General features: G+C 25.3%; 1 protein-coding gene across 1 annotated transcript in view; it reads right to left on the reverse strand.

The window, feature by feature from the left end:
* LOC100165851 (leishmanolysin-like peptidase) overlaps positions 1-17896 on the reverse strand; it is a 77913-nt gene that overhangs the window by 32070 nt on the left and 27947 nt on the right. Inside the window, exon 3 of the mRNA XM_029491115.1 lies at positions 6241-6271. Within this exon, the coding sequence (XP_029346975.1) occupies positions 6241-6271 (31 nt within the window). The remainder of the gene's footprint in view (positions 1-6240; positions 6272-17896) is intronic.

Here is a 17896-nt window from a genome sequence, read left to right on the forward strand (position 1 = left end):
TCGTTTTAAGTTACACCAAAAACCAAAATCAATTTTCTCGAAAACAGATTTTGCGTAAAAATTCCAGTTTTTCCTTAATTTTTCTTTTGTTTTTCACGGCGCTTTTGAAAACTATTGGAAAAATTTTACTTTTTACCCCTCCAAAGTACCAACTAGATTCACTTTCCTATCAGAAAAGGTACTGTTGAAGAAAATCCAAGCACTTTTACTGTCCTAAAAAGTGATGACAGACACAAAAAAAAAAAAAAAAACACATCATTGTAAAATCAATACATTCATTGTTCCACTCAGAATCTAAAAAGTGGGTAAGTGGATGTCGCTCTGCTATACAGTAGGTTACAAATGTATAATGGATGGTATTAAATTTGAATTCAATGATATAATATTATCATTGTATACGAAAACCGATTCTGAGCGGAGATGGGTTATCGGTGTGGATATTTTATACTATATTTATATTGTTATTACTTTTTAACGCTGTATCCGGTAGGTAAGTTGAATTAATATTATAAAATGGAAACAAAATAACTAAATTTTTTATTTTTGATTATTTAATATATTATTTTGTTCAAATTTGAACATAAATTAACTATAAAAAAAACTGTGTTTTTAAAAAATTTTGAAATTTTTTGGTAACAGAATAACCCTGCACTTACGTGGAATTTTGTTTTAAAGCTTCAATCTTTAGCTATAAAAGTTGAACATTTTATATATTTTTAAATTTGATAAATGTTGTCAAAATCGAACTTTAAATATTCATTGAAAAAAATAGTGGTTATGCATTTTAAATATTTTTCAACTACTATTATAACAATATATATCAGAAGCCTTGTATTATTTTTCACGCTTTTTGACCAAACAAATACAATTTTATTAACATTTATAGAAAAAAAATTTAAAATTTCCGTAAACAGTTCGAAAACAGTTAAAATATTTTGAAAATTCTATCAAGTATGGGAATTAATAAAATAAACATATGATATAAATGTTAAGTGTCTACGGTTATTTGTTTTTGAATTACAACAAAATAAGAAAATCGCAACTTGAGGAATCAAGAAATTTGAGCTTCAAACGTTCATAAGAATTTAATTTGACTTTCTTATAGACTATAGCTTTTTTCGATAAAGGTAGATAACCTTATTAGGAATCATGTATTACATTTTAAAATCTTAGATTTAAATAGAAACATTTTTAGGAATTTCTAACTCAAAATAATCTGCATATTTTCGTGATTTTTACGACTTTTATCAAAATTGAAACTTGTTGTCGATGATGTCAAAAAAAAAAAAATATATATATATATACTGCAGTGTATACTAAACACTATTCAGGATTTTGATCTTAAATTAAATAAAAGTCATTTTCATGGTGTTTCGAAAATTACTCAACAATTCGTAAAACGATTATAATATAAGTATAGGTACTATAGATTCTATGCGAGTGATCCTATTCAAATTTAAAAAATAAATAAATTGATTGTTGGGCAATTATTGAACTAAAATATTAATATTTACGAACATAATGAAATAAAGGTTTAAAAATACATTACGTTTTTAAAATAAATTAATACTATGTAAAATAAGAATTATATTAAACTTTTATTAAAACATTTTCAAAAAAGTTAATTAGTAAAAAATAACACAATATTATTTAATAACTTCAATCAAAATATGGTAAAATACTATAACAACAATTGACTCATCAAAAATGTATGTTTTTAAAATATTAACAAATTTAGTTACAATAGAATTGTTTGCCAGAGACCAGTTTCAGAGCAAGTGTTGATACATTTTCATATAAAAGTTGAAGAGTAAATTAAGATTTATAAATTCTAAAATAGAAACTAATTTTTTGAACTCATGATTTATATCTTGAACATTATAGGTATATGACCAGCTGGAAATTTCAAATATCCCAGATAAAATAAAAATAAATACATAATATGTATTCAATTTACTATTGATGTTTTTTAAACTGATTAACATTAATATACTAGACTTAAGTTACAGAATTATGAGTTAGTTTTTGAATTCGTGGACTGAGTATCTCAAAGTTGATGAATATTTGAATCAAACTTATTTTACAGCTATATAGTTATTAGGTAATTAATAAGATGTATAATAATTATAACATAACTTATTTTAATTAAAATAAAAGGGGCTAAATAAGTTGTAACAGCATTACTAATAACTTGACTCATAAATAGATAATAATCAGAAATACCTACACGGTGAGTAAAAAGCGAAGTAAAGGTATGTAAAAGTATAACATTTGTAGGTACCCGCATACCATATATATATACATATATATACTTGTAGTGCAAAATTACTAGTGCAATTTGAGTAATTGAAAGATGTATATTATTGGGGCAATGGGGCTAATATATAATATTATATATTATTGACATTAGAATTTATTCAAGTATTAAGTACAATTTATCGTATTGTGATAAAGAAATATAAACATCTTTTTATTATATTTGTTTAAGTGATTTCAATCTGAGAGCATTTTTATGGGTGATCTGATGATTTGTAGAACACTAGAATAGTATAGAAACGTACATTCACATATTATACAATTAATATTTAAACTTAGGTTAACAACAAATGTATATATGTTTAATAGTATGAATCCAAACAAGCTTGATAAACAATACAAATGTTATCACAATGTGTGCACTCTCTAAGTTTACCAAATATAGTAATTAAGAGGACGTGATACCCGCATGTGTTGTCTCCGTCTTACAAGTGCATAACATAGCAAATTATACGCAAAGCAGAACACGTGTAGCTCCGTTAGTTTAAAAATTAGAATAAATTGACCTCTTATAAAATCTAAAGGTAAGATTATTATCTAGACAACCTCATGAGCTTTTTATTATATTTAAATTTTAAAGCGAGTTATGAGTATTTTAAAATTGTAAATTATCACGTCCTCTTAATGCAGCAACCTACATGTGCTTTTCGATTTACAGTTAATATTAAATTTAAATCTCTCTTTCTCCTCTCTTTATTATTTTTTGAAATATAGCGAATATTGTTGAATTAAAATTCTAAATGTTGATAAATACTAAATAGTCACCACGGTAAACTGACATTATAGTATTATAAACAACCAGATGTTCAGCATTCCGGAAATTCGTCCCACATCACAACCCCTAATTATACAATTGACCGATATAATTTCCCCCTTGTTTTTAAATTGAAGTATGCATGTACCGTAAATATTAACAAAACAAACATAATATTTATCTTAATAATAACAATGTGCACTCCAGTGGAAAGGTTTTAAAATCTAAACTATACAGATTAATGTTTGGAGTTGATGATGATGTAAATAGTAACTTTCGTGTGTATTATAGAACACTGAATAGTTTCCTACGTATACTTACTATAGTTACGATGTACCGACTTGCATATTATAGGTGCATAATATATTGTATATAATGCGAATATTGTGTACCTAATAGCTATATTAAATATAAATAATTCCACTGTATAGTAATAATTTAATTCGTCACGCGGAAGTGCAAAATTAATTCAATATAGATTTTCCCTTATATTTTTAAAAATATACTTTGAATAGTATAGGTACGGAAGCAATGTGTAAAACAAGTTTAAGTACTTTTTTATCAGTGTATCAATGACAAATTTAGACGAAATTAGATATTTAAATTTTAAACGAAGATTAACGATTTTTCCTGTAATTTAAAACTTATATTTCTGGGTACTTGAAACTTTTAAAATATAGTAATATATTTTATATACACAATGATATTTTCAAATGAAATTTTTTAGTAAAAAATTAATTTAACCTACTGTAGTCTTATAATGCCTATTAGTAAAATAAATTACTTTAATAACAATAATATCATAAAATATATTTAGTAATATTATAGACTGACGGACAGCCTTCACTCAGAACCGTTTTTCGTATACAATAATTATTATATAATATGATTTTATTCAAATTTAACACATCCATTACAGTGACTTCTCTAGAAACCTAATGTACAGCATGCATCCACTTACCCGCTTTTTTATCGATATCTTGAGAAAAAAAACTAAAAAAAAAAATCGAATTGATCAAATTTCTATAAATAGCTCAAAATGTGTAAAAAATTCGATTATGAATATTTATAGTATTTAGTTTCTTCGTGTTTTTAATTACAACTAAATTAGAAAATTGATTTTGTGTAAAAAATTCTAGTAAACATTCTAGTTTTATTTTAATTTTGCTGACTATTTTGAAAACTAACAGCTAAGATTTTTTTAATTTTACCTCCTAAACAGACCAGCTATAGATATCGAGGCTGAAATTTGAAGCATTTTGTCTAGTACAAACATAGGCGCAACTAGGGTTAACATTCTGGGGGACTTCAGCCCCAACTAACAAAACTATTAATTAAAAGAAACCCATAGTGGGCTTATATCTAAATCAATAAGGGATATTTTAGGAGGAGCTAAATCGTATTCAGGGGGGGATAAGCCCCCCTACTCGTGCCACTGGTTATAAATCGTGTACACATAGATACAAAAAAATAAGAAATATAATTTTAAAATCAATACATTCATCGCTCCGCTCAGAATCTAAAATATTAAATATTATAGTTAATAACGTCCCGTGTACTTTCGCATAAACGGATGCGTGTTTTTAGTGTACAAAAACAACTATACTACTGCATAATAACAATTTTTTTTTACTTGTGATCTAATACACAATTCAGTATCTACCTATGTATAGTTGTATAGTAAATAAAAATGTTGATTACTTTAACTCTCCCCTTCCTCCCAAAAAAAAATAAGTTTTTCCTGGTTACGGCCTTGGTTCTATATATATACATAATGTACATCTTACGTACGTTGAGATACGTATGTAAATATATATCTCAATATCTCACTTAAACATAGTATCGTGCTTATTTAAAAATTATGATTAATACATTAATTAGGTACAAGATTAGTTTTTAATTTTATTCAATTAAATTTTTCCTTAAATACATTTATTTGATGCATGATTTAATATACTAATATAACGTACTTATTTTTTAATTTAAATTTTTTAGAAAACGAATATTTACGATCGGTTTACAATAAATTTAATGAGTAAAAAAGGTATAACAATAAGACACAAGACAGGACGGGTTGAGTGAAAGGTTACAGTCCACTGACAACTCATCAAAAATGTACCTATACTCCACAATAATTAATAATTAAGCATAATATTGTATAATATGTTGTTTTATTTTAATCAAAGAACGTATTTTAGGAAGTAATTAAATTAGGTTAAATTCACTTTATAAGTAGTCTATTTTAATATTACTAAATCATTACCTAACTCTTAAAACCACTTAAAACTTAAGTTTGTAATTGTATATAAGTTATCAATTACAATGTTAGATTGTTAAAGGAAAATTGTAAGTCAAGCTAATTTTGTAATAAAAACATGTAACATTTATTTCACTTTAAACACCTCTGATTGTGATGTAATGGGTCAAAAGGGCTTTCATTACTGGACACACAACCTGGAGAAAGGATTTTGATAATGGCCACTATATACAGATAGCATCACTATATGGAGTCATGGACATTGGGGATATAATGTGCCTCTCTCCTACTTCAAACGTTAATATTATTAACAAATATTTTTAAATTTAATTTACTAAGTGATAAATAGATTTTTACTCTAATAGTATATAAACTATAATATATATTAGGTATTAATATTTATATAAAAGAAATTCTGTGTAGTTTTCAAAGTTAATCTACTTTTACACTAAAGGTATAAAGAATAACATATGGTCTAGGTAACTATCTATAATTACGCGTGTATGTTAACAAATTAAATTGATTATGAATTAACTATGGGCGCAGATAAAACAAAAACTAACATATAATTTCACAGAAATAATTAAATTAATAAATTAAGCTACTTTATAAAATGTTTTTTCATACTAATACTATAGCTAAATAAATAATTGTAGTTATATATTAAGTGAATAACCATCATAATATGATTAAATTTAATAAATTTCAAATTTTTTTTTCTATTCATCGGGAAACTAGGTATATTATTATTTATTAATTGTTATTATACAATGAACCTTCTCAAAAAAACATCATTTTTGTTTAATTTATAAGATTAATTCTTCCATATAACATCAATATTTTCAAAAAGCTAACGGAAATTATACGGTGCTTCCTATAAATATACTTTAAATATCCTATAAAAAATACTTACATTTATTAGCTGAAATTTCTCTTCGGTAAGTCTGAAACAAGATAAAAATATTAATTTAATATGGGAATAGACACATAATTTATACATATTTAAATATAGTTTTGATATTATGTTTTGCAATTGTTTTTTATACAATGCTTTATATTTATATTTTTATTATTTGCAATCTATATATAATAAAGTATATACCAATAAGTGAATTTCGTGATCAAGTAAAATTAAAATAATATGAGTGGTGACAATGTAACATGACCCATACAGCATTTGGGAAATGATAATATTTTGTGAACATTTTAAGTGTACGAATAATGAATATTTGACTAATTATATTTTATAAGTATTTTCTTCTCATTATAACAAAATATTGTACTATATGATTGCAAAAAAATGTTATAGGTATTAGGTACTCTGCAGAGAAACTATATTATGTATAAAATGTGTACCTATAACAAATAATAAAAATAATAATAATAATAATAACAAAAATTATAGTAATATAAAAAATGGATCTGAGTGTAATTTTTTTTCGACATGAATTTTGTTTTTAGTTTTTATTAGAATCGTTTGTAAAATATAGATGCTCGTTCAGGAATAGCCTTTATGTTTCTGGGTTTTGTGGAAGGTTAGATTAGATGGGTTCTTGCCACTATTGATTATTGTTCCAAGAAATATAATATGAGAGGGCCATATAATTTTAATGTTGGAGGTTTTTAATGTTTAAGAACATGTTATTTAACGTTTTTCATTATTATTGTAAATTAATTAGTTGAGTATATATAATTTATAAGTGGCCCAGGGCTCGTAAGTTCGTGCCCTAAAAAATGCCTAAATTAGCATGCATTTATGCACTCAAAATTGGAAAAATATGCATTTATATGTACTAAATATCTAAAATTATGCACTTAAAAAATGCTTACAGAATCGATTAGAAACATTCTATTTAATCGTGATGTGTAGATATCCTAAACACTGAAAAATATGAATGAAGTAATTACTACTATATATCTATTAAATTTTAATTATTTTATGTTGCGAGCGAATTCTCAAACATTGTATATATTATGATGAAAAATCATCAATCGCGTTTTTTTTTCGTCAAATGTTGATTCTTTCATAATATTTCCATAAAAAAAAACGCATATTGATATAATAATATGAAGAGGAATATAAAAATCATGTATAATATGCCCGATAAAATAGAAATATGCATAAATATGCCAAATAGGCAAAAAACCTCTAAATATGCAAAACATACAAAATAAGAATTCATATATTTAAACGTGGTACCTACCTTGAAATGGATTTCTATGTATTAAATACAACTTAGCAAGATTTATACACAAATACATCAACTTACAAGCCCTGTAATTATAACTAAACGATCAAAGTTTTCTTGTTATTTCAATTTTATAATATATTTATACTTGAAAATTGTAATAAAAACGAAAGTAATAATGTCACACTTGAAAAATATTTAAAAAGTCAAACGCTATACTTCTATGGTTGGCTTAGGTAATCTCATTAGTTCGATTCGCAAACATAGGGAATGATATTTCCTACTAAACATTACGGTTAGTTGAATCTTGGATCCACATTAGAGTAACAATAATTATACAATCTACCTGTCCATCGGTTCGAAATGGAAAAGAGGCTAAGAATTAAGATGTATATACATTATACATTAGTGTCTTAGAACAGATGGCCAGACCAAGAAGGGCCTGAAACAATCGGCATCAAAAGTTTCACGTTATTTATGTCACAAATCAATGCAGTCCAATAAAAATAATAAATTATTTTAAATATCCCATAATTTTCATAAAATATTATTTATTACATAAGTTTCCATGAACTTTTACGATTTAGACATGTTTAATCTACCTACCTTATAAAGAACAATTAGTATGGTCCATACTATACAAAATGCATTCTTACCCCAATTTTTATTTTAATAATGAATTCATTTAAACTCTCTTTTAGGGAATTTTTAAGTACCTATAGATACAGATACGTCTTAGTGACCATATTTTCAATTATTTAGATTTTAATACTATTTAAGGAGTGGCCTTGGAAATATACCTAAACTTTTTTTCAAATAAAAACAAATGCTATTTACTGTAAAAATTAAAATATTAAGTAAATTATTTTTTTTTAAATGTTGATGTAAGTATATAAATTCAAATTCAAATTTCAAACAAGTACCTATAGTCATTGCGTTTTTTAACTTTGCAGTGTATATTATGGATAATATAGGTCCATGAATAAATTTATAAGATATGGGACTACGATAATTTGAACATTTTAGTAATTAATACATCATTGTTTAAATATTAATCTATTCACATTTCATAAATGTTGTAAAACTATTTTTAAGGATAGTTAGTTATACGTTTCAACTCTAAAACTACTCGTTTGAATCTTTATTTATAGATAAGAACTCCAAAATGTTTTTAAAAATAATCTGCTCAACGATAAAAAAAAAGGTTAGTTCTCTTTTAAAAAAAGAAGTTAGTATGGCCACACACACTCCTTAAATGGTATGAAAATCTAAATAATTTAAAACAATTTTGTCCTTGCGCATTTTTAAAAATTAAAATGTAAATGGGAAATTACTAAAGAAAAAATGAGTTTGGTAAGTCACCTTGTGGTATTCGTCAGTTAATTGTATAGGTATCATACTCGCGTATTGAATAGATATTAAATAGTAAATATTAGTATTAATTTATTTTACAATGATGTGTGTTTTTTTTTGTGTGTCTGTGTATACGATAAGTAGTTGAAACAATGCTTCGATTTTCAACTACAATATCTTGTTCAATGGGAAAGTGAATCTAGTTGGTGTAGCATTCAATAATTGTAGATACATGAACATTTCACTGAATGTTTATATTTTCATTTTCTATACAGAATAATATTTTGAAAATATTTTAACTCGTTTTTAGCTGTTTACGGACAGTTTAAAATTTCAATGTTTTTAGCTCTATACATATCAATACAATTATATTTGTTAGGTCAAAAACCGTGAAAAATTAATATAGGGCTCCTAAATTATTATTTCAATAGTAGATGAAAAATATTAAAAATACATAGGTCCGATTTTTTTTTTTTATAATCATTTGAAGTTAAAATTTTGACGAAATTTATCAAATTTAAAATTTACAAATTATTTAGTAGTTAAAAATGTATAAAATGTTCAACTTTTAGAGCTAATTATTAAAAATTTAAAACAAAGTTCCACGTAAATAGGTTAAGTATAAATAATTACTCTATTCACAATAATATCATCAAATATACTCAGTAATATCATAAGCTGACTGACCGTCTTCGCTCAGAATTGTTTTTCTTATACAATAAAATTATATCATTGAATTCAAATTTAACACCATCTATTACAGTGACCCACTTTTAACCTACTGTACAGCAGAGCGACGTCCACTTACCCACCTTTTTAAGTTATGCATGGGCTGTCGGGGTCGTCATTGGTGTAAGTGGTAGGTAGTTATTATTGTTTTTTAAGATTAATAACATAATATATAGCATTATAGCTCTTAAAAGTTTTATCAATAATGTAATTTCAACTTAAATTCATTTTTTTACCTACTTTAAAACTTTACGACTTAAATAGGATTGATGTTGAAATTAGTATTTCGTTCAAGACACGCATCAAATAATCTATGAGAAGACTTATATTATAATATGCTCCATAATGTTAAAAAAATATTATATAAATGTATTTTTTTAAATATTAAATGTTACTGATAACTACGCGTGCACGTAGCACGTGTATGTGCCAATCACTATGAAATGTATCAATACTATTGTTATATGAGCGAAACCGCGGTGTGCCTATACATGTATTATACATTTATACTTTATACTTATACTTCATTCGATTTATAAACCACAAAATCCTTTAATAATATATAATTAATATAGTATATAATGCAAGATGTCTAGTTACTACCACGCTACTCAAAACCACAATTGAAGTGATATAAAAGTACGTCTCTCGCTTATGTATGCTAGTGTATGGTAATATAATATTATACTGTATCTTAAAAATAAATAATTGCGGTATGTACGACTGCGGTTGCTAAATATTGGCTTTTCATCTCAGCAAACATTTATGCCACCTTAATTTGCATCTTAAATGGCCTAGATTTGATCAAAACATCAATAAATAACTATATACCTCGAATTATACCGATATAAGAATACTGCGTGAAAAAAAAATAGAAATTATCGGAATTATAACAATATTTTTAATTGGGCTTACATCCATGTATCTACAAGAGCAACCACCTCGTGTGAAATTGATTCAACTTCGGCCTAATCGGAATTTCTTTTACTTCAAGATAATATCCTTTTTACTTATTAAAATATAACTACTTTTTGAAATATTTAATTTAAATAATTATTATGATACTAAAGGTTTTATAAATAATAAATATATATTCTATATTATGTAAGCAGCCTAACTTAACCTAATACTTAACCAGTAACCGTCATATATTTATAATATACTTATAATACAACAGGGTCTATAATTTTAAGGATATAAATCTTGTTAAAAGTTATCTCATCTATCATTAAATCAGTCAGGAATTGAACAGAATAAACTCTATTTCGTTAAAATTAAACATTTAGGTACGAAATAAGTATAGAAATAATTAACAACATTGAACTGTATAGATTACAAACTATAAAGAAAAAACTACTGTGCCATATAAATACACATATATATTTTTTTTTTGTAAAAAGCGCGCTGAACAAAGTTATCAACTATTTAGACACATTGTTTAACTCATTTAATATATTAGTTATTTTTAAATTAATATTGCGTCAAATAGAATATTTAAAAAGTACTTTAAAACATTATTTTATTCAATCAAACGTTTTTAGTTTTACACCGTGTTAGTATTGGGCAGATGTAGTGCGCAGTGTTTTATTTTAATTAGCTTTGACATAATGCGTAGTTGAAATTATTGATTATATCTAACATATTGTAACAGTGAATTCTGATAATGGAAACGAAAAAAATTCTTTTTTTTATGACTTATGTAAAACGTTTGTAGGCCAATATTTTTTGTAAACTACGTTTTTTCTCGTGTCATTTCCAAGCATTGGGGTTTAATAATAGTATAATCCTAATACAAAAATAATGCAAATGCGTAAATACACAGTTCAACAAACTGAAAAGCTAATGGACAATAATGGCGGAGGGCACTTAACAAAATACAAGTTGAATAAAAGCTGAAATGACTTCTGTCGTTCAACTTGCATGGGAATAAATTTGAAACGAAATCGATTTTTTTAAACAACCTTATTATACATACGAGTACCTTATAAGCTTTATGGTCAACTTCAAATGAAGTGAATCATGCAAGATAACAGATGTTAAATTTGAGAGTATTATTTATTCCTATCGAATTTAAAAATTTAATTATATGGGCGTCTCCAAAGTGCACTTTTACCGTGTCGATGATAATGGTCGTTTGAGGGCATTATAGAAACCTAATAATACAGTGAAAATTCAAAAAAAATTATAATTTTTTAAAAATTCGGGGATGTCGTTTTTCTGTATAGTAGGTCTCGAGTGTATCTTGATTTGTTACTTTTGATTTGAAGTACTAACTAGATCCGATTTCCTACCAAAAACCACCTAAAAGTTGAATATTGAATCATTTTGCTGCTCGTGACGTTAAGATACAAAATACAAAATAGTAAAAATAAAAATACAGATCATTGGACAGCCAATACATTTCTCACTTCACTTAGAATCCAAAATAAAAATATGTACTTGTGTCAAAAGAAATATACTGTAACTGTAGATTGAGTAGGTCACTGTAATGACTAATGGATGTATTAAATTGGAATTGTTAATATCATTGAATTCAAACAACTGTCATAAGTGGAAACTGAAGACGGTGTTGAGCCTATATTTTTAAAAAAAAAATTTTTTATAATTTATTAATATTACTAAAAGTATATACGTAATTTATTTTTGTATTAGAAATACCCACTACCTACGGTATATTGAGCCAAGATTCACATTGTTTGAACTCCAAAAGGAATTACTGCAAGAAAAAGGAAAACCATAAAACAAATAATGATAACATAATATATAGTTTACTAGTGAAATTTTGTGTTGGAGACGTATGGAAAAAATAGGATGGGCAAAAAGGAAAACGAATGAAGATTACTCCATTGAGTTATAGTACTATTCTGAACTCAAGTTGAAGAGATGCGGCGACAATAGGATATGAATAAGGGACACTGCAGATGAATACGACATGATGAAGAATTACATCATACTATAATAGAAGGTGTAACTGAAGGACGAAAACTACCGTAAGAAGACCAAGTCATTCACACATATTGTAATTGAAAAAATATGCAGAGATGGAAAATTATGCTGGATTAAAGTTTTTTTTTAATAATTGACGCAAAAAAATGTTTTTTTTTGTCATAAAACTTAAAAACTTAGTACAAGGTTTCTCATAAGTTGTTATAATTTGAATTTAGAAAAAAAATGTTAAATGAAAAATAATTTTCTATGACCCTTTGACGAATTTCGTCAAATTCTTAAAATTTTAAAACTATTTTGTATTCATACCTAAGGTTTAAAAATTGAAAACAATAACAATGTTTTTGTTATTTAAATTCAAAAAAAAAGTTGAGCGTAAATCCACAAATATTTTTTATGGAGACATTGTATATTCACGCGAAAACAATGATTTATCATCAAACAATTTTTTAATTTTGTTGTAATTCAAATACTTGCAGTATTTGTAAATACATGAAATGTTCATAAAATGCTTATATTAGCATTTTATATACATGGAATAATTTTCAAAATGTTATGACTCTTTACAGCCATTTATAAACAATTTACATTTTAGATATAATTTTTTTTCTATACATATAGATAACAATAATTTTAGAATCAGGTTAGTTTAGATTTTGTATTGTAACCTAACCTGTCCTAAGCATTTATTGAATCTGTCGCCGGTTTTTTGCGTTTACATAAAAAACAGGGCCAGAATAAACAAGTGGAAACTCATAAAATTAATGATTGTAATTGTGATTGTATTATATATATTTTAACTGCAGCAAAAAAATAATCTACAGAAAGATGATTAATTTTAACCCGGAAGAATCCAGGTAATACAAATAGGTAGTTGTTTAATAATTACATACATTTATAAAAAAACAGTATCAACTATATCAACCATTTTTTCACATGATATTCTTAATAAGATTTAGCTGACATACGTTATATTGTTTTCAATATTTTCATAATTTTATTTCATTTATGAAACGAATTGGTTCTTTTGCAGTAAATTCTAACTTGGTTAAATATTAAAAATAAGATAATACTACAAACGAGATATGAATTTACGATTGAAATGTTGAGTATTTAGCAGACCATTTATCAAACAGGATTTTGTTAGTTTTCAATTTGATCTGCAGTAGACAAGTTTCGCGAAAACACTTTTCGTCTTGCACAAGACATATTATATTAAGTGAGATTCAAATAATACTATAGGTTGCAAATGTCAGTTCTGATTTAAGAATTCTAAAAATGTATTATTGGTATATAACAGTAAAATAGATGAAAACCCTTATATAATTTACATCCATCTCATTTATCCTACCTAACAAAATGTAAAATTAAATAAAAATATTTGTAGGTAGATATAGGTAATTAGTGTAATATCATAGTGTAATATCATATAGTAATTATTTGATTAGGTAGTTAGTATCTAATATATGCAATATACTTTAAATCATACAAAATGCAATAATATAATATATACTTCTAATTCCTATTGGAATGTTTAATTTATACTATTTGTATTTTCTAGAAAAAATATTATTTCCCAGCTTAAACTTTTTTTTTTAATTCAAACTGGAGTAATAACATTCAGAGTTTTCATAAAATTACGAATATCAATACACATTTGGACATTTCAAACTACTTATCCAAATTTTTTTTGTTGCAATTTCAACAGAAAATAAGAATTGGAATTTTCAATCCAAACAAAATCAAAAGGCTATCTACCTACATTCAATATACGATCGATATACTACTTATAGTTTATACCAGGGATGGTAAATCCGTATGCATACGGTGGCACACAAAAACATTTTGAAGGCACTCGAAAAATATTAATATTAATATTATATATATTATTTTTATTTTTAATAATAAATTACATCACAATGTTCGTACTTTTTTAGTATCATTGAAGTCTTTCAGAAAAGATTAAAAAAAATTAAAATTCGATAATGAATTTTACGATCATTTTTTTCTCACAATATTGAATATAATATATAATATTTTTCATAATTTAATGACATTCTCAAGTAAAGGTAATTTTTGGCACGTAGCGTAAAAATAATTTGCCATCCCTTGTCTATACTATTCAAGAAATAATTTTTTATCATATGTTTCACTCTTACGAGCATTTTTGGATTACAATCTGGATTATGAAATTAATAATTGCATAATTCAAAAAAACATAAATTTAATTTTAATGTTAAATATGTATAAAATGTAAAATGGAACTACTAACTATACGCTATAAAATCAACAACATTATTGATTTAGTCAGTATTTATGTATCTACAAAATATAAAACTTTTTTTTTTTTAATAATGATTTTAAAGTATAAATTAACTAGGAAAATGTTTAATCAAAATCTTTAGTCTCAGTTATATATACTTTGCATTAGAGTTATTAAACGTAATGATAATTAAAATAATAATTACTGTATGATGTATAATAGAAGAGCTTGTTGAATAAATTAAACCAAGTTATTATGTTAAATACTACGTATAATATGGTATACACGAATTATCGATTATATATTTTATTCATTCTTATGCAGTTATGACTTACGCCATGCATATATAGTAGGCAAACATATTTGGCTAATCATTAAACAATTAAAAACAAAAATTTGATCTATGAAGCGACATATTTTAATTTTCAAATGGTTAAACAGAAATCTAATGCGGATTAGTTAGAACCATATTGGGCAGGTGGTTGACTTTCATATTTATAATTTCAATTGACAAATGGGTTTTAATACAAGAGGCCTCAAAGAAGGGGCCAAAATTTGATTTTAATTCGCATCAAAAGCACCGACGGTAAAGGTCATTTGGCTAATGGTTCCTGGAGAAAGAAAAATGAAGAGGAGAAAGTGAAAATAGAAGGAAGCTATAGAGAGATAAAACTAATAACGATACACTTAACATGTGAAACCTTTTATGGCCAATAGTTTAACCTTAACTGACTCGGGATGTTATTTTATATAATTGTTTTAGAATTTAAATTAAGTTATCATAGATGTTGAGTTTATTATTAAACTAGATATTTAGTGTTATATTTTTGGTGTCTCATATATATATATTGATATATATAAACAAGTATTACTAATAACATATTATATTGTACACAGTTGGTTAATTTAAAATTTATGTTTCTGAGTATTCAATTTCCTATATAAAAATGACTAAGCATTTATTAACTTAAATGTTTTAAGCATGACCTTTTATTTATTTAATTATTGCCTATTTCCATTATCTGTGCGCCTATTACCTTATTGTTATTGTTACCTATTTATTATTTTACACTATAATCCATTTAAACGTGCACGTTTATAGTATATGTATTATTTCGAGCCCTATTCATTAGGTACTAAATGGTAATAAAAAAGATTAATATTATAAGTATAATAGTAATTATTAATAAGTGATATATATTAAAACAAAAACTGTTATATATAATTATAAACAAGGTATATTTGCAATTAACAAGTATACAATGAATACAATTTTTTTAAAATATTTATTGGAATTTTCTACTATATTTCAATAGTACATTCATGGAATGTATTTTCAGTAAGCATTATTTTTTTTTTTATAAAAATAGATTTCCTAAAGTTTTATTATTTACACAATCAACAAACCACGGTATACAGTATACACAATTATACAATCTAAATGTAAAAAAAATATTTATGGTTAGTAGCTATAAAACCCGTCTAAATAAAATTTCACGCGGTGAGTAAAAGCTTATCAAATTTCAATTGTCCTTACAAAATTTGGTCTGGGACGTGTTTGTTCTCAGTTATTTTTTATCTTTACAGAATCAATATTGTTTTACAATTGCGACACACCTACACTTTTCTACCACAAAACAAATATCTTTGGAACATGTATATTAAAATTATTTTTAAAAATAATCCTAGCAATATATTAATTATTATACACATATATCTTTTAAATATTTTTAATTTTATATAAAAGAAAACTATCTAAAAATACTTATAAATACATTTTAAAAACAAATCAAAGAAATTACACGAGGTATAGAATACATTTTAAGTAAATTAATGGTAATTATTTAAGCGCCCATTATTAATACCAAATATATACATTTTTAAAACATTTCTACCCAAAAGTGTTTTCAACTTAGAAAATATCACTAAACCATATAACAAATTTCTAAAATTATTATTTTTGAAAAATATATTAATATCTGAGTCCTAAATACTAATTGTATTATAATGATACGAAATAAATGTATTATTGCACGATGTATAATCAACTAAAACCAGTATTCAAAACAAAATATACTGCAGATTTACTGCTAAAAAAGTTATGAGAGATGACAAATGTAACTAATATCAGGTAGTAGGTACAATTATTATTTCTCGCTATGTATGAATGTATGATCAACTGACTACAATACTGACTTATTACATAGGTAGAAAAAGTCATGATATAACACTCTTATATACTATACGTCTATACCCTCAGAGGGTATTACAAAAACAGGAAAAATTGAAATGCATGTAACATAAAGTAAATAATAAACTATAATAACACTACAATAATGGCTACATAAACGTTGGATCCTTTTACCTTTTTATCAATGGTTCTTGCTACTATAATATGTTTTAACTGTAATGTATCGATTTATATGGCCAATCAATTTTTTTGGCATTGTACAAATTTAAAAAAAACGTACCTCATATTTATTTACTTTTCGTTAACTGACCTTCTCTTTATAGATGAATAGAGAATACCTAATGCTCACGATTAGTTTCGCAAACACGACAAATACAAAAATGAAACAAATGTGCCATGGTCACTATTGGTAGGTATCCAAGAAAAACAATACACAGTGAAAGCATATGAAGACGAATAAAGGGGAACTAATATTTTTAAGAACTCTATTTTATCTTATGACTTTTTAGTATCGGGTGGTATATAATATATAGGTTCAAATAGTGTGGTCGGTCGTGATATTCTTTGCATCATCCTCCCAACCACATTGGAACAGGCTATATTATACGATGTTTTTTTAGGTTAATTGACACAATCAGCAGTAAATTGAGACTATTATTATAGTCACGTAGGATTTTACCATTTTTTAGATAGTGTGCTGGAAGAAATGTCTACTGGTTTTAAAAACATAAATATATTCCTAATATACAATACTGTAGTGATAATTCTTTTTAAGCACCCTTGAATCATCCAACTCAGATTTCCTGATAATTCTATAAAAATTGTTTGCAATTCAACAATATTAATTATTATTATTTATACTAACATTTTTCATTTCAATGTATTAATAAAAATCGTT

Source organism: Acyrthosiphon pisum, chromosome A3, assembly GCF_005508785.2.
Source record: "Acyrthosiphon pisum isolate AL4f chromosome A3, pea_aphid_22Mar2018_4r6ur, whole genome shotgun sequence".
In the NCBI taxonomy this organism is placed as follows: Eukaryota; Metazoa; Arthropoda; class Insecta; order Hemiptera; family Aphididae; genus Acyrthosiphon; species Acyrthosiphon pisum.